This window comes from Acinonyx jubatus, chromosome E3 (assembly GCF_027475565.1).
Source record: "Acinonyx jubatus isolate Ajub_Pintada_27869175 chromosome E3, VMU_Ajub_asm_v1.0, whole genome shotgun sequence".
Classification (NCBI taxonomy): domain Eukaryota; kingdom Metazoa; phylum Chordata; class Mammalia; order Carnivora; family Felidae; genus Acinonyx; species Acinonyx jubatus.
This window is the reverse complement of record NC_069398.1, coordinates 3,025,128-3,051,895: the sequence shown is the minus strand read 5'-3', so window position 1 is coordinate 3,051,895 and position 26,768 is coordinate 3,025,128. Positions and strand designations below refer to the sequence as shown.

Sequence of the window (26,768 nt, the reverse complement as noted above, 5' to 3'; positions counted from 1 at the left end):
ATTGGCTGGGAGCTTGTGGAGGCGGAGCCTCGGCGGGCCAGCCCCGCGGAACACGCCCCCTCCCCAGCGAGCCTCTTGCAGTCGGAGCCGAGCAGCTGGCGGAGCGGAGAGGGTCGCAGGTAGGGAGTTCTTCCGGGCCCCCCAGAAGGGGTGTGGCGGGGTGCCCACCCCGGGGCCCCAGGAACCGCCGGGACGGGACCTCGGCCTCCTTGCGGCCGCGGCCCGCATTCAGGCCCCTCGTGCAGGGTCTTCCAGGCCGCCGGCAGGGGGCTCCGGGCTGGGTCTCTGGGCCCCCAGGAAATGCCCGGCCGCCGCGGCCTGTTTGGGGAAAGCAGGTTACTCACGCCCGGGAAGGGGCGGGTGTGGCAGCAGCGGGAGGGATTGGGGGCTGGCGTCGGGCAGCGCTCGCGGCGTGCAGTGAAAGCCTACCCCTCCCTTTCTCCTGTGGGCCGGAGCGTGGGTGGGGGACCCGCGGACCGGAGCGGGGCGCGGCACGGGGAGGGGGCGCCGACTCCCAGCCGGGCGGGGCGGGGAGGGCGGGGGGGACCCCAGCCCTCCAGGCGGGGGCGGTGGGGGGGAGCCGCCCTGGCGCCGTGCGATTGGCAGCATCTAGGGGAGGAGCCGCCGGCCGCGGAGCGTTTGCGCCCGGGTGGGGGGCCTCTGGGCGGAGCAGAAGAACTTCACCCGCGCCCACAGGCTCCCTGCCCGCAGGCCCCGCCGGCCGCCCGTTTGCAGGCCGGAAATACAACGTCGTATTTTGATTTTTTAAAAGGAAGCCCCCGGTCCCCACGTCTTCTCTGGGGTTGGGAGTGGATGTGTGTGTGGAGTGGGCGGATCGGGGATCAGCCGGTTCCACGCAGGGCCTCGGTTCCCACTGGTGGAGCTGTCTCCAGCTAGGAGGCCTCCCGGAGCCACAGTCTCCCCACCTGTAGACCGGTGGTATAACTTCTCCCTCTCATAACGGGGTGCGAGAGAGTAGAAGGAGGAGGCTAACCCAGTCCCGGGAGAAATGTCGGTTACCGTCGTATTTTTTACTTGCTTTTGTGATATTTCTTTGTCCCTGTCTCCATTCTTGCTCCTCCTGCCCTTTCGTCACTCGGAAGCCATAGGGAACTTGTAAAAACCATCGGTTCAAATTACCCCCCTGGCTTGAAATCACGGGCTCATGGCCCTAATTGTCTAAGTCCCAAACGTCCACAGGACTTTCTGGGACCCACCACCGCGACCTTCCTCCCCCAGGGCCTTTGCCCCTGCAAGTTCCCCTGCCAGGAATGACCTCCCCGCCCCATTATCTTGAAGTGATCATTTTAAGACTCAACGCAGAGCCGCCCACCCCCCGCCCTCCCGCGGTTTTCGGCCAGGGCCCTCCCCATCTGTGCTCGCTCTCGGGGGCGGCCTTGGTGACCGCCGGCTCTCAGTGCTCGCCTGTCTGCTCTCCCGCCCCCACCTCCCCCAAGTGGCGCCGGAGCCCCTCTGAAAAGAACAGCTTTAAATCCAAATGACAGCCCTGCCTTAGTTTAAAGCTAAGTTCTCTCTTCTGCTTATTATGGATCTTTGATAAGAAATACAATTGCTGAGAAGTCTGTTTTGCTTGCTGTTTGCTACGAGCATTGTGATACCTTTCCTGAATGTAACCCGCTATGTAATAGAGTAAGTTGTGAAACTTCCTAAATGTAGTCTGGGATGTAATGGAATAAGTGATGGTACGTGAACTAACCGGCATTTCTCGCTTCTGTAAACCTGCTTGCTTAACATATTTTCCCCTTCCCCTTGGTTCCTCAGGTACTTGAGAAAGGGGAGAAATGAGAGACCTGGGCAAACTGTTTGCCTAGTCATCCTGGTCTGTAAAAAACAAACTTAGCTTCAATCCGCTTGCTTAACTATCTTGTTCCGCTTCTGTACAACTGCTTGGCGTAACCACGTATTCTTGACCAATCATTAAGACACCCATACCCCAGTTGTGGTTTGACCTAAAGGCGGGGACCAATTAAATTCTGCTAAGTGTTTAAATTAAGATATCCACCAATAACCGCTCTGTAACCGCGAAGAATCCCTAACTTCCCCATAACTTGTTTGTACCTGTCTATAAAAAGGCTGTAAAAACCTCACTCGGGGCCTCTTAGCGTCACCGGCAACGAGTGAGCGGAGGTCCAGGTTTGAACCTGCAGTAAACGACCCTTGCCGCTTGGCTTTGACTTAGGGCTCTGGTGGTCTTTTGTGGGAGGTTTCGGAACTTCGGGCATTACGTTTGGAGGTCCCACCGAGATCTCCCCCGAGCCCACCAGACTTCTGGTCAACGGGTCGTATCTGATTCCGATCGGTAGGTAAGCCGGCTCTAACGTTCTTCCTTTTCTCTCTGATCTGTATTTCTTCTCTGGAGAACTGATTCTTTCTGGAAGCTGGTGTGACCCTGGCGGACGCGCTATAGGGCACCCGGCCGGGGTCAGTTGGAGACGTCCACTGACCTCTGGGGGCCTTCTTGGCCCATCTGGGGGCCTTCTTGGTCCATCGGGGAACCTTCTTGGTCCATCAGGGGACCTTCTTGGTCCATCGGGGGGCCTTTTTGGCCCATCAGGATTCTTTTCTGTGGGCTGCTTACGCCCAACGCGCCTGCGAACTAAATACTTTCATTTTCTGTATGAACTTCCAGAGTGCTAAGAAATATCTCTAGGCGTCTAAAAGAAAAACCATCTAGGCATGCCAATTGTTACCCGTATTCTGATGTGATGTGTGTCTGTGTGTCTGTCTGTTAAATTGACTGGAATGATTGTTGGGAGTCAGGGACACGCGCCTGACTTACCCTATGTGTAGTCCCACGGCGTACGCTACGGGATTCGAGTGGGCTCTAACCCGATTTCCACGGTGATCCTCATATGGCTTAAGGCGGTCAAAATCTTTTTGATCCAAGCAGGGGGTTTATACCTGCCTGCCTATGCTAAGAGGCACCTAAGTTCCCGCGAGGGACGCGGATGGGCGAGTACCCGAGTGCTTCTATGTCAGTCTAAATGTATTGTCACCCCTAGGCCCTTGTAATAACTGCCATCCTAGCCATAGCCGTTTCTGTTGGGCTGGCTGAGACGGCCAGCTGTCTCTGTTGGGCTGTCAGAGATTCTTGTTGGCTCTTGTTTTTCTCTCGTGCGTCGGATGCTTTATCGGAATTAAGTGTTTTCTCGCCTAATCAGAATTAATTATCCCATCCTTTGTTTCTCTCCTTTCCTTTTTCCTCAGAAGCATAACATGGGCCAAACGCAGAGCACCCCTCTCTCCCTCCTTCTTGCCAACTTCAGGGACGTAAAAGCTAGAGGACACAACTTAAGCCTAGACATTTGCAAGGGAAAGTTGATCACCTACTGCCGCTCTGAATGGCCTACCTTTGGGGTCGATTGGCCTATAGAGGGAACCTTCTGCCTCCCTGTAGTCCTTAAAGTAAAATCAAAAATTTTCCTACCAGGGAAAGAAGGTCACTCGGATCAGATTCCCTATATTCTGGTGTGGCAAGATTTAGTGGAAAGTCCACCTCCTTGGATGGCCTCTTCCTTAACAGCAGGGTCATGCCAAATCCTAGCGGCTAAACCTATCAACCCTCCCAAGCTGCTAACTCCAACTGCACCCCCTGTTCTCCCCGACAGCCAAGATTTACTTTCCCTTGACCCTCCCCCTTACCAGATTCCTCCTCTTATTCCACAAGCCGCCCCTATCCCTGCTCCCGACCCCATTTCCCCTGCACCGGCAGAGCCTCCCATAGCCCAGCCGATAGAAGAACTAGAAAATAGGGAGGCTCAACCCGCGCCCATGTCTAATGGGGGCGCAATCCAAGGGCCGGCTGGGCGTACCCGTGGCCGGGCCCCACGTGAGCCAGGATTCCGCCTCCCTGACTCCACCATAGCTTTACCCTTACGGGAAATAGGGCCTCCCGATGATACGGGGAACCCCCGACTTCAATACTGGCCCTTCTCTACCAGTGACCTATATAACTGGAAAACCCAGAATGCCCGATTTTCTGACAACCCTAAAGATTTAATAAGTCTCTTAGCGTTATGTTTACCCACCAACCCACCTGGGATGATTGTCAGCAGTTCCTCCGAATCCTGTTCACCACCGAGGAGCGAGAAAGAATTCAATTGGAAGCAAGAAAGCTGGTTCCTGGAGATGACGGCCAACCCACTGCTAACCTTGATCTCATTAATGCAGCTTTTCCCTTGACCCGACCCCCACAGGATGGCTGGGACTACAACACGGCAGAAGGTAGGGGATGGCTACGCATTTATCGCCAGACTCTAATGGCGGGTCTCCGGGCTGCTGCACGCAAGCCCACTAATTTGGCAAAAGTGTATTCAGTAATACAAGGTAAGACAGAGAGCCCTGCCGCATATTTAGAAAGATTAATGGAAACCTTCAGACAGTATACCCCCATGAACCCCGAGGCCCCCGAAAATCCAGCTGCTGTTGTAATGGCCTTTGTAAATCAGGCAGCCACTGATATTAAAAAGAAACTCCAGAAGCTAGAGGACCTGGAGGGAAAACAGATTCAGGACTTACTCCGCATTGCCCAGCGTGTCAATAATAATAGAGAGACTCCAGAGGACAGGCAACTTAAAGCTACCGAAAAAATGACCAAAGTCCTGGCTGCTGTTGTCCAAAAGCCCCTGGATAAAGACCAATGTGCCTATTGCAAAGAAAAAGGCCATTGGGCCCGAGAATGCCCTAAAAAGAAAAAGCCACGTCATAATCAAAAACCGTGGCAGCCAAAAACCACACCCGCCCTCTTCACTCAAGATGCAGAATAGGGGGGACGGGGTTCGGATCCCCTCCCCGAACCTAGGGTAACGCTACAAGTGGAAGGGAACCCAGTTCAATTCCTAGTCGACACAGGGGCACAACATTCGGTCTTGATCAGATCCCATGGAAAAATTTCTGAAAAATCTTCCTGGGTCCAAGGGGCTACCGGAATAAAAAAATATCCCTGGACCACCCAGAGGACTGTGGACCTAGGAAATGGAAAGGTCACCCATTCCTTCCTAGTCATCCCCGACAGCCCCTGCCCCTTATTAGGAAGAGACTTGCTCACTAAAATGGGGGCCCAGATTCATTTTACGCCAGGGGGCCCCCAAGTGACTGGCCCTCACAACCAACCCATGACCATACTTACTCTAAGTTTAGAAGATGAATATCGACTCCATCAGGAGCCACCCTCACAAAGTCAAAACATAGAGCCCTGGCTCCAGCAGTTTACAGAAGCATGGGCTGAAACCGGGGGTATGGGGTTGGCTAAACATCGCCCGGCTCTATTCATAGAGCTGAAACCGGGGGCAGATCCAGTTCGGGTCCGACAATACCCGATGTCAATGGAGGCCAGAAATGGCATCACGCCACATATCCGTCGCCTCCTAGACTTAGGCATCTTGCGTCCCTGCCATTCAGCCTGGAACACCCCCCTGCTGCCTGTACGAAAACCTAACAGTGCAGACTACCGTCCGGTACAAGATCTGAGAGAAGTTAACCGCCGAGTCATGGACATACACCCAACAGTACCCAACCCCTATACCCTCCTAAGTGCCCTCAGCCCAGAAAGACAATGGTATACTGTCCTTGATTTGAAAGATGCTTTTTTCAGCCTGCCTCTGGCCCCCAAAAGCCAAGAGCTCTTCGCCTTCGAGTGGTCCGACCCTGAGAGGGGCATAAATGGGCAACTCACCTGGACCCGGCTCCCCCAAGGATTTAAAAACTCACCCACCTTGTTCAATGAGGCACTTCACGAGGATCTGGGCGAGTACCGGAATCAAAACCCCGAAGTGACTCTCTTGCAGTACGTCGATGATCTTTTAATTGCCGCTGAGACTGCCGAAGCTTGCTTGCAAGGCACCAGGAACCTCCTCCGGACACTTGGTGCCCTGGGGTACTGGGCTTCAGCAAAGAAAGCCCAAATTTGCAGATCCGAGGTAACCTACTTGGGGTATCTGTTAAGAGAAGGCCAACGATGGCTCACTGATGCACGGAAGGAAACCGTCCTCCGCATCCCCCGACCCACAACGCGAAGGCAGGTGAGAGAATTCCTGGGATCGGCCGGGTTCTGCCGCTTGTGGATACCTCGGTTCGCCGAGATGGCTAAGCCTCTTTACCTGGTCACCCGAGAACAGGCGCCCTTTGAGTGGACAGAGGAAACTGAGTAGGCTTTCCAGCAAATTAAACTCGCCCTGTTGTCGGCGCCAGCCTTAGGGCTCCCCGATGTCTCCAAACCCTTTCATCTCTTCGTAGATGAAAATAAGGGGGTAGCCAAAGCAGTGCTGATGCAACTCCTTGGTCCATGGCCCAGGCCCGTTGCCTATCTTTCAAAAAGACTAGACCCAGTAGCGGCTGGCTGGCCCCCTTGCCTCCGTATGATCGCTGCTACAGCTCTAATGGTAAAGGATGCTGATAAGTTAACTATGGGACAAGAGTTACATGTTACAACCCCTCATGCCATCGAGGGAGTCCTCAAACAACCTCCTGACCGATGGATAAGTAATGCCCAACTGGTTCACTACCAGGGACTATTATTAAATCCCCTCAGAATCATTTATGCTCCCCCCCGAACACTAAACCCTGCCTCCCTGTTACCAGACCCAGACTTGGATACCCCCCTCCATGACTGCGCTGAGATATTGGCACAGGTTCATGGAGTTCGGGAAGATTTACAGGATCACCCGCTACCAGACGCCGAGGTTACCTGGTTCACTGACGGCAGCAGCTTTGTACATCAGGGTCAAAGATACGCGGGGACAGCAGTCACAACTGAAACTGAGACTGTTTGGGCAGAGCCTTTGCCAGCTAGCACCTCTGCCCAACGGGCTGAACTTGTGGCCTTAACCAAGGCACTGACTTTGGGAAAAGACAAGAGACTAAACGTGTATACCGATAGCAGATATGCTTTTGCTACGGCCCACATACATGGAGCTATATACAGAGAGAGGGGAGTGTTAACTGCAGAGGGGAAAACCATCAAAAACAAAGAAGAAATATTGGCTCTTTTAAAGGCACTCTGGCTGCCTAAACGACTAGCCATCATACATTGCCCAGGCCACCAAAAACCGATCACACCGGTGGCCAGAGGAAATAATTTGGCTGACCAGGTGGCCCGAGAGGTGCCCTTACAGGTGGACTATACTTTAATGACCACCCTACCAGACCCCGGTTCAGCTAGTTTACCAGGAAGTCCCACCTACACTAAAGAAGACCTAAACTGGATCCAAAAATTGCCTTTGACTCAGAGCCTTAACGGATGGTGGAGAGCAGCAGACTGTAGCATAATCCTCCCAGAAGAAATGGGAAATAAAGTCTTATCCAAGATGCACCGAGCCACTCATATGGGCACAAGAAAAATGCAAGACTTAATGAGACATGCTAGGATCACCATTAAAGTCTCCAGGACAAAAATTGAACAGATAGTTGCTAGCTGTAAAGCTTGCCAACTAACTAATGCCACCAACCACGGGAAAAACCCTGGCTCCAGGACCCGCGGAACCAGGCCGGGAGCCTATTGGGAAGTAGACTTCACCGAGGTAAAGCCTGGAAAATATGGATATAAATATTTGTTAGTGTTTATAGATACCTTTTCAGGATGCACAGAGGCCTTCCCCACCAAGCATGAGACTGCGCAGGTAGTAGCAAAGAAAATGTTAGAAGACATCATGCCCAGGTACGGATTCCCTACCCTAATAGGATCAGACAACGGACCAGCATTCATTTCAAAGGTAATACAAGGGATAGCGCAGTTTATTGGGGCTGATTGGAAACTACATTGTGCATATAGACCCCAAAGCTCAGGACAGGTAGAAAGAATAAATAGAACGCTAAAAGAGACCTTGACTAAATTGACCATGGAGACTGGCGCTAACTGGGTAGTCTTACTCCCCTACGCTCTGTTCAGGGTGTGAAACTCCCCCTACAAACTGGGATTAACCCCCTTTGAAATCATGTATGGAGTACCCCCTCCTATAATTCCCAACCTACAGTCTAATGTGTTAACTGAATTTGATGATCATAAACTTCTTATTTCCCTGAGGGAACTCCAGCGCACCCACCAGGAAGTTTGGCCCAGACTGAGAGCCATTTATGAGACCGGGCCCCCTCCTGAGCCGCATCACTACCGACCCAGAGACCGGGTATATGTGTGGAGACATAAGCAAGAGACCCTCCAACCACGGTGGATTGTGATCCTCACTACATCCACTGCTCCAAGGTCAACGGGATCGCCACCTGGATCCATTACACCCACGCCCGACCAGCTGATCCATTTGCGGTTCAAGAAGACTTTGTGCCAGAAGCCAACACCGCCTGGACGGTTGACTAGAGTAAGAGCCATCCTTTAAAACTGACTCTGCGTCAAAAACCTGACCCCAAACACCGGCGAAGACCAGAGGCCCAGGTGTCCCATACCAAGACAGTTGCAGCAACTCAGGACCCACAATGATCGAAGGAACACTCACTAGCGTGCTCCTGCTCACCTCCTACGGACTGATAAGTACTGCGGGCAACCCTCACATACCCTATACTTTAACTTGGGAGGTTTCTAATTGGGAAACCCATGAAGTCTATAAAAGACAGATGTTCCCTTAAATACCTGGTGGCCTGATCTCTATTTTAATTTAGAACAGATGGCTAAGTCAGTCGGACTAGACCACGGAAGGGGAAAGGAAACAAGAAATTTCTTAAGCGAAACAGGGTTTTATGCATGCCCTGGGTTTGGACAGAATGCTCGCACCACATGTGGGGGAGTTCTCAACTACTACTGTAGGTCCTGGAGTTGTGTCACTGCCAATGACGGTAAATCAAAATGGACGGTAACACCTCTTTACATCGACATGTCATTTGTCAGGCCCTGTGACATAGGTTTTTCCGGCCGAGGATATTACTCAGAAAATTGTAACCTTGTCCGTATCAAATTTCTAGAAGATGGAAGAAAAGAAACTAGATGGACCACTGGGCTTAGTTGGGGAATCTATTTGTATCGGGGACCACCCTACTATGCAACTGGTATTCGGATAAAACTAAAGGTAGAACCCAAGGTTCCACCAACCCTAGTAGGGCCAAACCAATCAGTAGGGCCCACAAGTAAGCCTAATACTACCCCGCGGTCCACAAATAAGGGTACTAATTCTCCGGCCACTCAGGTGGTCACTGTAACCAGGACTACTCCAAAAAAACCCCAAAAAGTCCAAACCCCATTCAAAGATGACCCCTGGGGCGCCTGGGTGGCGCAGTCGGTTAAGCGTCCGACTTCAGCCAGGTCACGATCTCGCGGTCCGTGAGTTCGAGCCCCGCGTCAGGCTCTGGGCTGATGGCTCAGAGCCTGGAGCCTGTTTCCGATTCTCTGTCTCCCTCTCTCTCTGCCCCTCCCCCGTTCATGGTCTGTCTCTCTCTGTCCCAAAAATAAATAAACGTTGAAAAAAAAAAAAGAAAAATTAAAAAAAAAAAAAGATGACCCCTTATGGGTAATGGTAAATAACATCTGTCAGGCCTTAAATCATACTAAACCCAATAAAACAGAAGCTTGTTGGTTGTACTATTCCACAAAACCTCCCTTTTACGAGTCATTAGCAATAGTAGGAGATTATAGCACTGCAAACAACTCAGACACTTGCAACTGGGGACAGAGAAGACCTGGCCTCACACTACCGGCGCTTACGGGAAATGGGACATGTATAGGAACAGTACCAACAAAATATAGCCACTTATGCATAAATAACAGGAATATATTCAATACTTCAGAAAACTGGATTATTCCACCAAATAACTCATGGTGGCTTTGTTCTCATGTGGGATTAACCCCCTGCCTCTATGAGGATATGTTCAATCAGTCAGAATTCTGTGTAATGGTAATTGTGTTCCCAAAAATCACATACCACACAGCTGAGTATATAGACCAGATGTGGATAGCACCAAAAAGAGTAACTAAGAGAGCACTCATTACTGCAGGGGCTCTAACTCTAGCCACCATATTCGGGCTCGGGACCATCGGAACAGGGACAGGGATCTCGGCCTTAACTATACAAAACAAGGGATTTAGTATACTCAGAGAAGCGGTTGACAAAGATATAGAAAGAATAGAAACTGCCATCACTTCGCTTGAAAAGTCCCTAACCTCCCACTCGGAAGTAGTTTTACAAAACAGGAGAGGATTAGACCTGCTGTTCCTACAGCAGGGTGGTCTCTGTGCAGCACTAGGAGAAGAATGTTTCTATGCTGACCACACAGGAATAGTAAGAGATTCTATGGCCAAGGTCGGAGAAGGGCTAAATAAACGAAAAAAAGGAAAGAGAACAGGAGGCAGGATGGTTTGAATCCTGGTTCAGTGCGTCCCCATGGTTAACTACCCTGCTCTCCTCTTTAATCGGGCCTCTGGCCATCCTACTTCTCGCTCTCACATCAGGCCCCTGCATCATAAACAAAATTATTAATTTTGTCCAAGACAGGTTCAATGCTATACAATTAATGGTCTTACGAACTCAGTACCAACCGCTCGAGACATTACAAATAGAAAACTGAAGATCCAAGATTGGCTCTTTAGGCACAAGAAAAAGGGGGGAATGAAAAGAACAGCTTTAAATCCAAATGACAGCCCTGCCTTAGTTTAAAGCTAAGTTCTCTTTTCTGCTTATTATGGATCTTTGATAAGAAATACAATTGCTGAGAAGTCTGTTTTGCTTGCTGTTTGCTACGAGCATTGTGAAACCTTTCCTGAACGTAACCCGCTATGTAATAGAGTAAGTTGTGAAACTTCCTAAATGTAGTCTGGGATGTAATAGAATAAGTGATGGTACGTGAACTAACCGGCATTTCTCGCTTCTGTAAACCTGCTTGCTTAACATATTTTCCCCTTCCCCTTGGTTCCTCAGGTACTTGAGAAAGGGGAGAAATGAGAGACCTGGGCAAACTGTTTGCCTAGTCATCCTGGTCTGTAAAAAACAAACTTAGCTTCAATCCGCTTGCTTAACTATCTTGTTCCGCTTCTGTACAACTGCTTGGCGTAACCGCGAAGAATCCCTAACTTCCCCATAACTTGTTTGTACCTGTCTATAAAAAGGCTGTAAAAACCTCACTCGGGGCCTCTTAGCGTCACCGGCAACGAGTGAGCGGAGGTCCAGGTTCGCACCTGCAACAAACGACCCTTGCCGCTTGGCCTTGACTTAGGGTTCTGGTGGTCTTTTGTGGGAGGTTTCGGAACTTCGGGCATTACACCTCCAGGGCAAGAACTGGGTCCTGTAGCGTCGTGGAGCTGAGCCAGACCCAGCGGGGCCCTGGGGGCCCTGGGGCACGGCTGAGGGTGCGTTCTCCTGGGAGGCCGACGGTCTTCCTTTGTCCCGTGGAGTGGCAGAGTCAGGGCTTTTCGTTTGTGTGCCATCAGCAGGGACTGGAATGGGAGGGATTATTCTAGGTCGCCCCATGTCTGACAGTTTCACCATTAGCGACTCAACTATTGTTGGCTGAGCCCTTTGTAGCTGGCACCGTCTGCGCCAAGTTCGCGGGCCTGGGGTGCTGCATTACTCTCCCGTTTGACAAATAAAGAAACTGAGGAATGGAGCGGCGAGGTCTCTTGCCAGGGGCCACATAGGGGAGCAAAGAGTAGAGTCAGGCCGAGACTCGGGTCAGCAGCCTTAGCCGCTGGGTGGTGGGGTGGAGGCAAGGATGACGTGTGGGAATACGTGACCTGGGGGTGATGGGATTCTGGTTACGAGCTGGGGCGGGCCCGGGGGTGGGGGCAGGGCGCGGTGCTGGGGGACCTTCTGGGGGGTGGGGGGTGCTGGTCCTGCCGAGGCCGTCATCGGGGTGCTCCTGGGTGGGGCGGGCAATGCTGGAGGGGCCGCCGGTCCTTCGGGTTTCCAGCCTCTTCCCAGCACTCTGAGGCCCCGGCGGGGGGGGGGGGGGGGGGGGAGGTGCTGGGAGAGTGCGGGAGAGCAATGCCCGGAGGGGCATGGCCTGGAGGGGACTCCGGGGCCGCGTCTCTGTCTCTCCGCGGGCGGGCGGCACCCTCCGCCTAGTTTTTGTTTGTCTTTGCAGCCAGCTCTTTTGGCCCCGGGCGCTGGGGCGCTGGCTGGCGCTCCAGCAGAGGCCGTCCCTGCCCCCCCTCCCCCCCCCCCGCCCCTCCCCTGCATCCCCTCCATCCTCTCCCTCCCCCGCGGGAGCTCGCTCTCTCCAGAACAATGGAAGGGAATGTGGCGGAGGCCAGCCTCAGGCCCCCTCCTGGGGCCTCTCTTGTTTCCTGGGACCCTTCTGTCGGGCCTCAGCCGAGCTGACCTGCCCCTCAGTTCCCCCACATTGGGGCCCAGCTGGACTGGAGCTCCGGAGGGGAGTCCCTGAGTCTCAGCCTCAGTTTACAAAGGAAGAACCTGGGCTGACAAAGGAGTAACTGGCTGACTCATCTAGAACCTCACCCCTTTCCGCCCACAGTTTCCCTTTCACCCACCTGGTTCCAGCCGGGGCCCTGCCACCCACTGGCTGTGAGGGTGGGCAGGTCGTCAGCCCGCCCAACTCTGGGGTTTCTGTGCCTTCTGTGGACCAGTGGCACCTGGCTCACCGGGAGCACTTTTGAATTCCAGAGTCTCGGGGCCCCATCCTCGACCTTCAGAATCAGATTCTGCATTTTGTCCCTCTCCCCAGAGACTTGTGGGGACACTGAAGTGTGAGCACCTCTCTGTGCCTTAGTTTCCCCACCTGTAAAATGGGGATGATAAAAGCACCTCCCCCTGTTGTGCGGGACGTGGGGATGCATCTCGCTCCATCTGGCCCCAGTGCCCTGCCCCCTTCCTTTTGTGTGGACTAGTTTGGAGCCCTCCCCACGCGGCAGCAGTGGCCTGGCCCTGCAGCTGGGTGTCTGCCTTCCCCCAGCCAGAAACCCACAGAATGCTTTCCAGTATAAGCTTGGTGTGGTCTGGCTTTGCCAAGAGCCACACAGAACGAAGCATGCCACTTGGACCCAGGTCTTGCTCCCCCACATCTCCACCTTCCTACCCTCAGATGTGTGAAAGCTACCAAGAATGGAGCCTTGGGAAATGAATTGTGAACTCCCTCTCACTCAAGTGTGAATGGTTGAAAACACTGCCAAGGCTCCACTCCCTGGACTAAGCACCCCGCTCTTTGGCTTAAGACTGACTCATCCTTGATGGGTTGGTGGGTTCTCAGGGCAAGAGGACAGGAGGTGGCGGCTAATGTAGGGTTATCTGGAGCCCCCAGATACGTGAGGGGGTTGATGGGGGGCGGGTTGGGAAGGCCCGATTCTGGTGCCTGGCTGAACTCCGACAACCTAACAGGAGGACCAGCCCGGCCTGTGGAAAATTCCCAGGCTATTTTGGGTTGAGACCCCCTTCTCCACCCTTTCCTGGGATCTGGTTGGAGGCCTTGCTGACATACCCCTCTCTGAGGGCAGCCAGGGTGGGCGTGGTTTCCTGACTCCCTCACCTCTAGACCCTGGGTCCCCCCTCCCCTGGCTGAGCATTGTTGAGGACCTGGGGCGGTAGCTGATGGAGGTGGGGGAGTGGGAGGGGAGCACCCTCCCCCCCCAGACCACCTGCTTTGAAATGCAAACCCTCATTCCTGCCCCCCTCCCCTGCTTGCTTTTTCTCCATGACATTTTCACTGTCCCACATACTGTGGGTTTCACTAGTTTACTTACTAGCTGGGGGACCCAGGTAAGTTACTTGACACTTTGTGCCTCGGTTTTGCTATCAGTGAAATGGAGATGAATGAGCTGTGATGCGTCAAGTGCTGTGAGCACTTCCCGGTTGCAGGACACTCTTCTTGTCCTGTGGGGCTCCAGTCCCTGAGCCCAAGCTCCTGTGGGCAAGAATTAGCTGTCCTGGTTTCCATTTCCTGTGCCTAGTGGGGGGCCCAGTAACTGTTACTTGGAAAGGATACAGCCTTTGTCCGTCCTCGTCCTCGGGTGCCCCGTTCCTCTGATGCCCTAAGAGGCCAGTGTGCTCGGGGAGTGGGGGGGGGGGGGGGGCACGTGCGGCCCCCGCTGGTCCAGTAGTGTGCACACACAGGCAGTGACATGCCCGTGTGTGTGTGTACACACATATACTTGTGTGTATACACATATACACGTGCACACAGCACAGTGGCTGTGACGTGCCTTGGCAGGAGGGACGTTGGTCCGAGTTTGCTGCAGATCGGAGGCCCATCCCAGGTCTGAGCTTCGGGCACCTGTCTGCACCCTGCTTCTGCCGGGGGGAGTTGAGTGTGTGGGCTGCTCACGGAGGGCGCTGGTCGCAGAGCGCGGCCCTGCCTCCTCCTGCCCTGGGCTGTGCTGGGGGGTGTGGGGCCGGGCTTCGGGACCCCTCTCCCCATCTGTGCTTGGGGGGCAGCAGCGGCTGCTGGGTTGGCTCCTGGGTGACCGGCTGCCCCCTCCCCCAGCTGTTTTCCTTACAGCTGGACTCTGACCCGACCTCCCCCACACAGAGGCCATTCACTGCTGGGCCCTGGGGGTGGGCTGGCTCCTGGCCAGGCCCCAGCTGCTCTCCTCCAGCTCAGATGGCCGGAGAGAGGCAGGCAGGGGGTGGTGAAGGCCCCAGGGTTTCCCCGCACCCCTCCATCCCGGTTTCTAACACTGCCAGGTGAGTGGGACGGTCCCCACCCCCGCTGGACTGTGCCAGCTGGAGCACGCCGAGCGCACAATGGCCGCCAGCCGATGCTCCTGGTTCTGGGGCTGGTTGAGAAGGGAGCCCTGCTCGGGGCGCCTGGGCGGGTCAGGAGGTTAAGCATCTGAGTCTTGATTTCGGCTCAGGTCACGATCTCACAGTTTGTGGGTTCGAGCCCCGCATTGGGCTCTGTGCTGACAGCACAGAGCTTGCGTGGAATTCTCTCTCCCTCTCTCTCTGCCCCTCCCGTTCACGCTTTCCCTCTCTCTCTCAAAATGAAAATGAAAATTAAGACAAAACCAAACAAGAATTTAAGGAGAGAATCGTGCTCTGTGCCGGCCCCAGCTCTGGGCCCTAGGGACGTGGAGGGACCCTGTGCAGCCCTCAGGTTCCTTGCCCGCCAAGGCTGTGGGCTGCTCTTGGCATCTCTGAGGGTTGGGTGTATTTGGGGATTCGGGGATGCTGGGATGGAGAGAAAGGGGCCCCTAATTTGAGCCTGTTGCATTAATTCAGGGGGAGGTGGGTATGGTAAGGGGCATGGGACTGACAGATGGACAGATGGGTGTGAGGAGAGGAAGACGCACACGATGTTGTTGATCCCCGTAGTTCCTCAGCCGGCCCTCTCCCGGCTCTCTGTCCCTGGTGCCCACCACACTGCCCCCTTGCTGGCCTTCAGCCACACCTGGGTGGGCTCTTGCCAACCACAGGGCCTTTGCATAGGCTGTTCTGTCTGCCTGGAAGAGCCTCCCTCTCTTTTTGAAAGGTTGACTCTTACTGTTCAGGACCCAGCTTTCCCCTCGTTAGAGAATCATCTCCACCCTGGTACTCTGTCTCCCCGTGTATTTCTTACCAGCCCTTCTGGGAATCTGTAGCGATCTTATTCATGTGTCTATTTACCTGTTTATTCTCTGACTCCAGACTCAGGCCCTGTGTCTCTAGTGCCATGAACTAGGGCCTGACACTGATCACCTGTTTGTTGAATGACCTTATGATGGCAGTTATAACAGTCCTAGCTGATAGGCCCTGCTCACTTGTTCTGGGTAGATAGCGTGCTGAGTGCTTAGCGTGTAGTATTTCATTTCAACTTCATGGCCGTGGTGTGAGGTCAGATGTGCCTGACTCCAGAGGAGGAGAAGGAGACTGGACGGAAGAAGAGAGGGCTGTTCCCTCCCCCTGGTGTCCCATCTGCTGTCCTGGGAGGCCTGGGCAAGGCGCTCCCTTCTCTGGATCAGCACCCTTCCCAGAACCCCAAGCATTGGAACATTCCAGGACTCTATGACCTGTATTGGTGGGTGGTGCTGGAGCCCTGACCCCCCAGCCGAGCAGCCGGGGCCTGCATGAGGTGGGGGCTCCCCGGTCCTCCTTGGCGGTGGCTGCGGCTGAGAGAAGGGTCAGGAGGTAACTATGTCACTTCCTCCAGGCGGGCAGCCGGCCTTCTCCCTTCCCAGCCAGGCAGAACTAAGGCCAGACGGCTGTGTGGGGGACTGAGGGGAGACTCGGGGGGAGGGGGACAGGTTGGGGGGAGGAACCAGGCCTGTTCCTTGGGGGGGGTTTGGGTTGCGGGCAGAGGCAGCTCTGCTGGGTGATGTAGGCTGAAACCCCAGTGCTCTGGGGCCACTGAGTCCGTATAAATGAGGGAAGCAGGGGTGGCGAATGGCAGTTCGAGGTTGTCAGAGCTTCGAGTTTTGTTTTTCCAAGAGTAGTGGGAAGCCTGGGTTGGGATGTTTTCAGCGTGAAAACCCTGTGTGAGCCACATAAGCCCGTCGGCCTGCTTCCGTCCCACCATGGCGTGCCTGGGTGAAGGAGGAGTTCGGGGTTCCCCTGCCATCCCTGCCACGGGGCCCCGCTCTGGTTCGTGTCCTCTGCAGGTGCCGGGGGACGCCCACTCGGCCGCCCCACTTTGCAGATGGGGAAATTGGTCCCAGAGAGCGGAAAGGACTTACCCAAGCCCCTCTGGCTCCTGAGCTTTGCTTTCTTTCCTGGTGACCTTGAGCCCAGGCCGAGGTAGCGCGGGTGCCTTGGCAGTCGGTCACGTGTTCAGTGCAACGGCCATGTCCTGCTCTTGGCAAAAGTGCCAGAGTCCGCTCCCCCCAGGCCCCCAGCCGGGTCTGATCCCACCTCTGATACATGTTAAGGGTCACCGAGGGAACTGGAGTTCGTGGCGGCCAGTGACCCAGGCAGCTTGCAAACTGACTGAGCGCCTGGTGGAGATGGCTGTCTTGGCGATGGTCCTGCCACTGAGGGTCCCTCAGGCCCACTGTCCTAGATGCAAGCTTGTGACGGCCCCTGGGGGATCCAGACCTGGGGTCTGCGCCTCTCGGGTGTGTGTCCAGAGTTTCTCGGGGGAATGCTGTGTGCTCTGCCCTCTTTTACCTCCGCCTTCCGGAACCACAGTGCCTGGCTAAGTGCTTGACTTAGTAGGTCAAAGCTGTTGAGTGGCTGGAGTGTGACCTAGGTAGCTGGCAGTAAAGGATCCCTGCCCGCCTGCCCTGCCTCCCTCGCTGCCCTCTTCCTTCCCTCCCTTTCACAAGTATTGACTAAGTGCCCTGAGTGTGCCGGGGGCACAGAGGGGACTGATGGCATCCGTGACGTGGGGCGAGCAGGCAGTTCCTGGCAGAGCGATGCCCGAGGGAGGCCGCGGCTGCCGCGGGAGCCGAGGAGGCACCTGACCCAGCTGGGGCGAGCCTGGCCTGCTGCCGGATAAGGTGACCTCCACGCCGAGTGAGCCTCGCGCCTGCATTGCGCAGCCGAGAATGTGGGTCTCCGATGGGAGACTGTCAGACATGGGGGTGGGCTGCATCCGGGGTCCCCCCTTGCAGGGCATGAGCCCCTGAGAGCTCTCGGTGTCTTCCTAGGTCAGCCATGTCATCTGAGCCACCTCCACCGCCACAGCCCCCAACACACCAGGCTTCGGTCGGGCTGCTGGACACCCAGCGGGCCCGAGATCGGTCACCGTCCCCTCTCCGGGGCAACATGGTCCCAAGCCCGCTGCCCACCCGCCGGACGAGGACCTTCTCGGCGTGAGTCTCGGGCTAGCCTCCTGCCCAGGGCCAGAGTCATTGTATCTGGCCATCTCTGTGACTCAGTGTCCCGGTCTGTCACATGGGGAGACTTGGGTTGGGGTAAGGAATGGTGAGGCACCCTGTAAACTCTGGAAGGCAATGCCCCAGGTCCCTTGAGCCTGTGGCAGGCTGGGGTTCATAACAAGTAGGAAATCACTGGGGTCTTAAATCAATGGGTTTTAACCACGCACAAGCCTCTTCCTTTGTCGGACCGACCTCGACTTCCTCAGCTGCAAAATGGGGACAGCAGCAGGCTGGGGCACAGTGCCTGGGAGCTGTAGATCTCAGGCCCAAGTTGTAGAGGCTGCTGCCGTCACTAATAGTGTTCGGAGAGCTTTTAGTCTAACCCCCTTTTTGGATAGAGAAACTGAGGCCTGAGAAAATTTGCTGGGGTCGTCAGAGAGTCACTCTTATTAGAGTCTTTGTGAATGGCTCCCAGAGTTGTGCAGTTCACAACCTGCATAGCTATACATAATGGCCCTGGTTACTATCCGGGGCATGGCTTTTAAGGGGGCACTGGGATGAGCTGGGTATGCCTCAGGAGAGTGGGTGGCTGTTCTGGAGGGCTGGTAGGGGCCCCCACTCACACTTCCCCCCCTCTTTCAGGACGGTGCGGGCTTCGCAAGGTCCTGTCTACAAAGGAGTCTGCAAATGCTTCTGTCGATCCAAGGGCCACGGCTTCATTACCCCGGCCGATGGTGGCCCCGACATCTTCCTGCACATTTCTGAGTGAGTCAGGGCTGGTTTGGGCGGTTTGGGGCTGGGCAAGGAGGCAGGGGGAGTGTGTGACTGACAGGCGCTGCGTGTGAGGGCGTGAGCCTCTGCCTGTGACCTGTGTGTGACTGTTTGGGGGTGGGGCGTGTGGGAGGCTGCAGGTGACAGTCTGCACGTGTATGTGACGGAGAGCGAGACAGAGGGAGAGGGGGAGAGACTGTTGAGAACCATGGGATGGGTCTGGTGGATGGGAGGGGTGTCACTGAGCTGCGGAGTGCGTGTGACCCAGAGTCTGACTTCCTGCCTGCCTTGGGGGAGCCACTCAGTGAGGCTGGGGGCTGCCCAGCCCCTCTGCTCCAGGAAGGAAGTTTGGAGCTGGGCCCTTTCTCCTGCGACTTGCTCACTGACGTCCTTCCTTCCTGAGTGTCTGGAAACCCTTGGGAGGCTGAGGCGGGGCCCGCACGTCCGCGGCCTTGAGGCTGGAAGGCATCCAGCGGCCCGTGCTTCGCTCCCTCCCCCAGTCAGCCTTCAGCTATGTGGGGACCGAATCGGGCACCGCCTTGCCCCTGCCCCGTTCTTTGGCCTCTGCACCCCCAATCTTTTAGTCTGTGGCAGGCCGAGTCCTATGCCACACGGCAGACCGGGCAATATATAAACACCCCGTTTTTGGAGATAGGGTACCGTTGCAAATGTCTGTTGTGAGGGGAGAATTATCCCTCCTTTACCTCTTGCCCCCCCCCAAAGTCCTTACACGCCAGGCCTCGCACAGGCTCCCGGAGAGTACAGAGAGCAGCAGGGTGTTAAAGCCACGCATCTGATGGGTGCGTGAATGCGTATGTGGCTGTGAAAATGTGTCTTCATGTCGCCTCTTTCCGGAAGGGATCTGTAGTGGTTTACAAGGATATTCGCAGTGCACCATGAAAAATCAGTAAGGAAAACCGGGGGCGGGGGTGGGGGCGGGGGCGAGTCAGAGAGATGGACGTGCGGCATCCTGGTGGCCCGACCAAAGAGGGAAGCACCGTTGGCCACGTGCGCTTTCCCTCAAGGCGAAATCCCTCAGATCAGTTCCAGGATCTGAAGGGGATTTTCCTCTTGCTGGAGGTGTCCTCGGGGGGCATCAGCATGGGCACCTCACCAGGGTGGGTGAAATGGTGACTTGTGTCCCATAGGGAGTACGGTCACAGGGAGGGGACCCTCCTGGAACTCGCGTTCAGCACGGAAGGGACTTGCCTTCAGGCTTGCTGGGTGTCTGGGAAGCGGGAGGGCAGAGACGCACGCAGCTGGGGTTCGGGGCTCTCTTGGGACCAGGGTGGCTCTCAACCGTGACGCTGACGGCCTTGTTCTCTCTCTGGCCCAGACCGGCTCTCCCTGCTCTTGTGTCCACAGGCCCGTGACACCCATGCGACGGACAGTATGAGCTCCTGCAGAGGCAGAGCTCGGTCTGGGCCTCAGAGTGCGGGGAGGCTGGGGGGACCTGGTCCCGCAGAGACACGGTGGCTCCCTGGTGGCAGGGCAGGAGGGGCAGGTGCTCCAAAAGCTCGGGCTGGGGTCCTGGGTGCGGCACGGAGCTGAGTGAGGCTTTTGTGGGCGCTGGGCACTGAACGCTGTCTCCCTGCTCCCACAGCGTGGAGGGGGAGTATGTCCCCGTGGAAGGCGACGAGGTCACCTATAAGATGTGCTCCATCCCCCCCAAGAACGAGAAGCTGCAGGCCGTGGAGGTGGTCATCACCCATCTGGCCCCGGGCACCAAGCACGAGACCTGGTCCGGCCACGTCGTCAGCTCCTAGGAGATGCCGGAAGCATCCCTTCTCCTGGGCTCGCGGGAGACTCTGGGGGGGAGGAGGAGGCAGAACCAAACTGCAGATGACGGTCTACCGCTTGAGATGGGGCTTCAGAGCGGGGAGCACGGTCCCTTTCAAGCATCTTCCGGAGGAAGGGGCGATGGGGACAGGCACTGGCATGCTCTCGGCCACCAGCACAGCCTTGGACCGTTCCAACAGCCTCTCACCATCTGAAAAGCATTAAAAGCATGGAAAAAGGAGGGGTGCCCGCTGGTGGCTGAGTGGATGGTCCAACCCCAGCCCCGGGGGTGGGTCAGGTGGGCGCTTCCCCAGCCCACAGAGTCCTTGTGCCCCTGGGCTGGAGGCTCAGAATCCCCAGATCCAGCCCGCCCCGGGGGCTGACGGGAGGCCCTATGCGTTTCCCACCTGCGCCTACCCTCCTTGTGTCTGTGTTTGGCCCTCAGCAAAGCGGGCTCTTTTCTGTTGGTCTGTTCGGTTTGTTCTAGGGGAGCTGGCCTCACCGGGCAGGGGGGCACGAGAGCGGGGGTCTTTGGTGCGTTTGCAGCGGGAAGAATCCCAACTGGGTGCCTGGGAAAAGAGTTTCCCCAGGAGCCCTGAGCCCTCCCCTCGGCCATGCTGTGCTCAGCTGAATCCTCTCTCCTCCTACCCTCAATTTAGCAGACAGTTCACAGCCGTGGTCGTTTAGGTGGTGGGTTGGGGTGGGGGTGGGAGAAGGGCGGGTCTTTGTTTAAAATCAGAGCTCGGTCCAGAACCCTCCGGAACAGAGTCGGTCGGTCGTGGTGGCTCGCTTCTCAACAGCCTGGTAAAGTCAAAACTTGGAGGAGAAAATGCCCCTTTGGTGATGGGGTTTTCCTGAAAACTGGTGTTAAGAAAAGCTGAGGGTGTGTTTGTTTGTTTGTTTTCTTCTCTAATAACCAAGGCTTTTGCCCAGGGCCAACCCTGTTTGCACTTGGCTGTCGACATTTCGAACCCTTGTAGATATTTTCCATACACAAGTCCTGAGGCTTTTCTTTGCGGTGATTTGCTTTGGCTCTAAGGGTGATGTAAAAATAGAAATAGTTGGGTGGGTGATAATGTTTTGAAATGTGTGGCTTCTGTGTACTCAAAGGTACGTTTTGTCAGTTGCAGGGAAGTGAACCCTGTAAAGCTGGCTTGGAAGCAGATGGCAATGTTGCAAAGGAGGGAGGGCGGCCGATGGGTTGTGGAAGAGGCGAGGCCGAGTGCCTCGGCCTGTGGATGGATTTGTCTTTAAGCGTAGGAATATGGCTTCTTTTGCAAGATAGAACTCTTTTGCTCATGACCGGCGGGAGCTGTCTGAAAATTGGCAAATAGCGTTTGGCTGTGTGCATGCGAACAGCCCGCTGCGGTCAGCGGTGGATCTGCCATTTCCTGGCCTGTTGTGCCCCTCGAAGGGTCCTCGGTCTGCTGCCTCTGCCTTCTGCTGGGTCCAGGGTGGCCCTTGCCTTCCACCCTGGAGACACCACACTTCCTGAGCCACTTCTGCCAAGGACCTTCGGGCTCCCAGAGGTCGAGAGCCTGCGTCTAAACCCCACCCCCGGGGGGTGTTCCTGGTCTTGGCCTGGCCTCGGCGGTCGGGACTCTTTGCGGACGCGTTCTCGTTCTTGGTCGGACACAGAGTCTCCATTTACAAGAAGCTCTGGGAGGAGCCTGGTGCCGGTGATGAGCCGGGGTGGCGTCCGGGATTCCTTCCCTCTCTCCTCCCGCCCGCCACCTCTGTCTCAATAAAGTGTGTTCTGTGCAACGCTGGGTGTTGTCCGTGAGGGTGGAGGCCGGCTTCTTGAAGCCAGCAGGTAAGGGCGTCTTCCCAAACGGGGCTGACCCCCTGCTCCACCATCTGGCTTTTGTGGCTGCTGAATAAGAGAGTGGGATCGTCCCCTTTTCTGTAATCATCACATTCTCCAGCGTAGGGCGGCTTAGCAGTAGAGGGTGGCTTCGCGTGAGCAAAATGCCACTGACTGCGTCAGCTGTGGCTAAATGTTGATGCATTTGGGCGTTTCCCGCGTGAGCAGCAGCAGGGAGAGGCAGGGCCGGCCGGACAAAGGTTAGTCGGGAAGCAGGAGGTGCGAAAGCCTGTGGTCTCCTTGTCCGGGAGCGCAGCGGGGAGATGCAGGGCCGCGGGCGGACGCTGGGCCGTTCTGGGTTGGACTTTGGGTTAGGCTGGGACGGTCTTGCCCGGCCAGCGTCTCCAAAGGGCGGGTAGGTCATTTTTATTAGCGCAGAGGTGGATGTTTTTACTGCGGTACTGATTTTCAAAGTGTACTGGGGAAACGTCCAGTCACCCCCTTGAACCTGGGTAGGGAGAAGTTGAAGTAGGCATTTATTCACAACAAGGAGACGTGTCCCAGCGCCGCACTCGGCATCGGACGGGGGGTGCTGAGCCTGGAGAGGGTGCCCCAGTCCAGCTCCGAGTGAAGGGTTGAGCGGTGGTGGGAGGGAGCCCGGGGCCTGGCTGCGGGGGCAAGTGGCCCGACAGGCCAAGGACAAGAGCAGTTAAGCAGGAGGAAGCAGCGGTTGGGGAAGAAGTGATTCAGGGCCTCCGCCGCTTTGCCCGAATCTGCAAGATGGGCCCAGCTCTGTCGTCCAGGGGCCGCCCGCCCGCTGGCTGGAGAGACCTCGCAGGGTGTCCTGCGGATCCCGAGACCCGCGTTCCCTCCCTCGGGATGGAGAGCTGGCGCCTCCCTCCAGGCGAGGACGGCCTTCCTGGGGGTTCTCTCTCCAGTAGCCCCGGGTGTGCCCTCCTCACGGCTGCTGAGTCCAGGGCCAACCTCTGCCTCCCTCTTGCTCAACACTCAGCTGTGGTGTGTGTTTGTTGTGATGGTGTCCGTCCTGCCTGCTGAGGGACCCCCCCTCCCCACCCTGCCCGGCCCCGGGGGAGGGGGGGTGACTAACAGTGCCTGCCCTGCAGGGTTCCTGGGGGCTAGTTCAGTTAGTAGTAGCTCGGCTGCAGGTCCTTTAAGCCCCCCACAGAGGTAGGGCTGCACCCCACCTGACAGACGAGCAGACGAGCTGGGGTGAACCGGTCCTGAGTCCCCCGGCTGGTCTGCGGCACAGCCAGGGATTGAGTCCCGGCAGCGAGGTGCACACGTTGTTCTGCCTTATGTGTCCCCGTTGCAGTGGGAGGGCAGGAGGCAGTGCAGAGGGAAGGCCTGGGAGATGAAGGGCCCAGCCTGCCGGCCTCAGGGCACCCGGGCAGGACTCTCCAGTTATAAAGGTTAGGACACGTTTGAGTGAGACTCCATTGTCTTGCTTTGCTGTAGCAAGTTAAGGAACCTTCCAGGGAATCGTGGGTCCTTACCCCTGGGCAGGAAAGCTCATGCCGGCAGGCCTGGATGCGCGAAGCCCTGCCCCTGCGGAAACACCGGGAACCAGAGTGTCTGATCTGCACGGGCTGGGCTTTCTTTCCTGAATCCGAGAGGATACCACAGCTAAGTGTTCACTTCGCCATTCGTGTGACAAAGGAAGAAAAAGTCATCAGAATGAGAAACAGGAAACAATAAAATCACTTTAATTTGCTTCTTTTCATTGTGAAAGGTCATTACAATATCATTTGCAAAATTCAGCAAAAGGTGCCACGGGGTAGCTGTGTCCTGGGAACCACTGTGCCACGTCACCCTGTGTGGTCATGTGGGCAGACTGCCCCCAACCGGACCGTGCCGAGACAGGCCTCGGGGTCCCCAGCAGGCTTGGACGGAAGCCGCTTCTGTGGAGATGAAAGCACCTGGCGGGGGTGGGGATGGGGGGGGTGTGTGTGCAGACGCCCGTTCAGGTCAGCGGGCCCTGTGCAGAGGCCGTGCCGTGGACTGGAGTGGACTGAGGGTTTGTGGGTCCTGACACGTCCAGGTTCTAAAAGGTGACATGTGAACCGTTTCCCTGGAAGGGCCTGTTCCGCTGGGCCCTGGGGCTGCCTTCCACTTGAAGTCCGAAGCAGGGGTGAGGGTCACGGGCCCAACCACCGGGCTGTTCCCACCCCTCAGGTCACTGTGTGGGGGAGGCCGGAGCGGGCACGCAGGTTCATGAGATCTGCGGAGAAGCAGGCCGCGCGCGACCCGGGAACCCTCCAGGCTCTTCCGTGATCCCTGAGAAAGTCGAGGTGAGTAAGGCCCCTGGGGAGCCTGCCGGGCACAGCAGGGAGAAGTAGGATGCCAGGGGCTGGTCTCTCTCCGCCCAGCCCGGGGCCTGCACGTGGGGGCAGCACCGCCTGTCCTTTCCCGTCCCCCTCGCACCGGAAAGGTCCGAGAAGCAGTGGCTCCCCCGAGTGTAGTGAATCCAGGCTCCCCTGCGCCCCAGGCCAGCTGAGGTATGAGGCCCTTGGTTCAATGCCTCCCCCTCCCCCCCTCCGCCCCTCCCCCCCCAGGTGACCCTTGGGCAGGAGCTTCACTTCCGGGAGGTGATTTTAAACTTCAGTCCTGGGGTGGGACGGCCGTAAACATCCTGTCCTTTCCCGCCACCAAATCCCCCTTGCGGTGCTGACACCGGGGGTCCAGACATTAACGCCTGGTACGCTCTGCACAAGACCATCGAGAGGGAGGGGCTGGGCACATTCGTTCTTTGCATCCTCCTAGGATGATGGGGAAGTGTCCCCAGAAAACCGTAAGTACCATGATCGCACGTACGCAGGGTCTGAGGCTCGGGGTTGGGGGCGGAACCTGGTTGGAGGCGTTCCTTCAGGCCGTTGGCGACACGTCTGGCTGCTTCCGGCATCGCCAGGGCCGGGGGGACCCGAGGCCGGACCGTGTGGGGAGCCCGGCATGTGAGGGAGGCCTGTCGGCAGGACCCCTGCCTGCCTCGGAGGAGGGGCGCTAGGAGAACAGCTCTTCACAGATCCTGCGGGTGTCCTCGGGCGCCGCCACCGCGTAGCCCACGGTCCTGGGGTCCGTGAAGATCTCGTGGTCGTTCCCGCCCTGCAAAGACAGGAAGGCAGATGTGCGCACCGCCGGGCGTGGGCTGCGGGAGAAACAAGGGACGGGCCTCCTTCACGGCAGTCACCGGTTCCCGGGACAGGAACAGCACGTGCGCCGTCACCGCTGAGAAGGCGCTCGTCACCTCCTCTTGAACTGCAGTCTAGCTTGGGACGTGTAACTATGCCTTCGAGAGGAATCGCGACGCTCCGGGGCAGATGTGAGGCTTATTTTTCTGTAAAGCGAGCTCGAGTGACAGCACGCCGCCTGCCGTCCTTTGCCCGGACCGTGCCTGAGCTGCCCTCGCAGGTCACAAGGACACACAGCCCACAGCGGGGCTGCCTTTAGAACTTGGGGCCACGTGGACACGCCCGTCTCCGAGCCTGCAGCAGCCACAGGTGACAACGGAGCACTGGGTGGCACACGGCCGGGGCAACAGGGGAACTCGGCTCACGTGACTTCGATCCGTTGAAGCTTCAACGGTGCCTGTGGCTGGAGCGAGAGCCAGGCCCGGGTGCAGATCCCGGCTGCACTGCTGACTGGGGGGTGCCGCGTGGCCCGGCCCTGCCACCCCCCGCCCCCACCCCCCCGTCTGCTGGAATGGTGGGGAGTGGGGGCGGTCACCAGGTCAGCAGCTGCCCTGGGGCTCCTGCGGCCCTAGGCGTCCATGTGTTGCTCCGCCTGGGGCGCCGCTAGGAGCTGAGGGCAAGGCCAGGGGGCCCCGTGCTGCGGGTCGCCCCCCCCCCCCCCCCCCCGCTCGTAGTCCAGCCGCTCCCACCCTCCCTGAGCTGCAGGAAAGCCCCTGCTTTTGTTCTCCTGCAAGTTCCTCCCTTTTCCTCACGACATTGGACAGTCTACAAAACCCAGGAAAATCAATTAGTTTATAATCTGATGAAAACAAGTGGAGAGAAAAAATGGCTTTTTCTCATAAAGTCTACAGGAAAATCTGACCTCCCTTTAAAGGACTGACGGACACTGAGGTCACCCCTGCTCTCGTTTCCCCCAGGCTTCAGGAGGGGCCGTGGCCGGGGCCCAAAGTGTGCCAGGCAGAAGCGTCGCGTGAGGAGGCCTTGGGGCCATGTTAGGGACTGTCCTTGCCCAGTGCCGACGGGGGGACCTGCTGGGGTCTTGCGCCCGCCTTGCAAGCCCGGGTGCTGTTAAGGGGCTCTGGATCACTCAGATGGCTGACCTCACAGCAGCATGTGCTACCCCAGCAAGTCCACGCAAGACCGGTTGGTGGGATTCTTAGCACTAAAGTCAGTCCCGTTCTCCTCAGGACCAGCACGGTAGGTAAAGACCAGCATGAAGAAGCTGACAAAATACGGATAGGGGCGCCATCCAGAAAAACCAAGTATCTATCTGGGACACACTCGCTCTCTCGTCGCTCACTCACGTGAGAGGAGTCCCTGTTCACACTTGAGCCCAACAAGCCTGAGGAGCACCTACACCTGTCGCCTTTGCAGGTGGGGCCGGGAGGGGGCAGGAGACGGAGCCTGTAGCGCAGAGAAGAGAGGGGAAGGGAACCGGGGTGACAAGGGAGGCCCCCGTGAGCACCGGCCTGAAGGAAGGGAGGGGACGAGCCATGTCTGGGAAGGCGGCTCCGTGGCCTGTGGCCCACCCGGGGGTGGAGGTGAGAACTCGGGATTTTCTGTGAAGCCA

At 56.9% G+C, this 26,768-nt stretch overlaps 3 protein-coding genes across 8 annotated transcripts in view; 2 read left to right on the top strand and 1 right to left on the bottom strand.

Annotated features, from left to right (window-relative positions):
• Positions 1-16: 16 nt before the first annotated feature.
• Positions 17-23,723, top strand: CARHSP1 (calcium regulated heat stable protein 1). Of its 4 annotated transcripts, none has more exons than XM_027043287.2 (4): positions 17-119; positions 17,468-17,632; positions 18,281-18,403; positions 20,013-23,723. In XM_027043287.2, exons 2-4 carry the CDS (start codon positions 17,475-17,477, stop codon positions 20,173-20,175), a joined length of 444 nt encoding a protein of 147 aa, XP_026899088.1. In that variant the 5' UTR covers positions 17-119; positions 17,468-17,474; the 3' UTR covers positions 20,176-23,723. The 4 variants fall into 4 exon arrangements, with proteins under 4 accessions (XP_026899088.1, XP_014924154.2, XP_026899086.1 ...); XM_015068668.3 differs by lacking the exon at positions 17-119 and adding an exon at positions 14,446-14,588 and having other exon boundaries at positions 20,013-20,429; XM_027043285.2 differs by lacking the exon at positions 17-119 and adding an exon at positions 15,095-16,002 and having other exon boundaries at positions 20,013-20,429.
• LOC128313591 (uncharacterized) lies at positions 3,106-8,163 on the top strand. The gene has a single exon (XM_053213044.1). The coding sequence runs from the start codon at positions 3,238-3,240 to the stop codon at positions 4,201-4,203; it is 966 nt and encodes a 321-aa protein (XP_053069019.1). The 5' UTR covers positions 3,106-3,237; the 3' UTR covers positions 4,204-8,163.
• PMM2 (phosphomannomutase 2) overlaps positions 23,697-26,768 on the bottom strand; it is a 30,551-nt gene continuing 27,479 nt past the window's right edge. For 2 of the 3 annotated variants that reach the window (XM_027043282.2, XM_053213043.1), the window contains one exon: positions 24,770-25,112. In XM_027043282.2, coding sequence (XP_026899083.1) covers positions 24,770-25,112 — 343 coding nt within the window. Of the gene's footprint in view, positions 25,113-26,768 lie in introns of all 3 variants that reach the window. The other variant, XM_015068667.3, reaches the window with a different exon arrangement.

Excerpts from the sequence above, each read along its gene's own strand:
- LOC128313591 (XM_053213044.1), top strand. The coding sequence starts at position 3,238 with ATGGGCCAAACGCAGAGCACCCCTCTCTCCCTCCTTCTTGCCAACTTC.
- CARHSP1 (XM_015068668.3), top strand. The coding sequence starts at position 14,506 with ATGGCCGGAGAGAGGCAGGCAGGGGGTGGTGAAGGCCCCAGGGTTTCC. Across the intron at positions 17,633-18,280 it reads CGGACGAGGACCTTCTCGGC|GACGGTGCGGGCTTCGCAAG; the intron begins GTGAGTCTCGGG and ends CCCCTCTTTCAG. Across the intron at positions 18,404-20,012 it reads ATCTTCCTGCACATTTCTGA|CGTGGAGGGGGAGTATGTCC; the intron begins GTGAGTCAGGGC and ends CTGCTCCCACAG.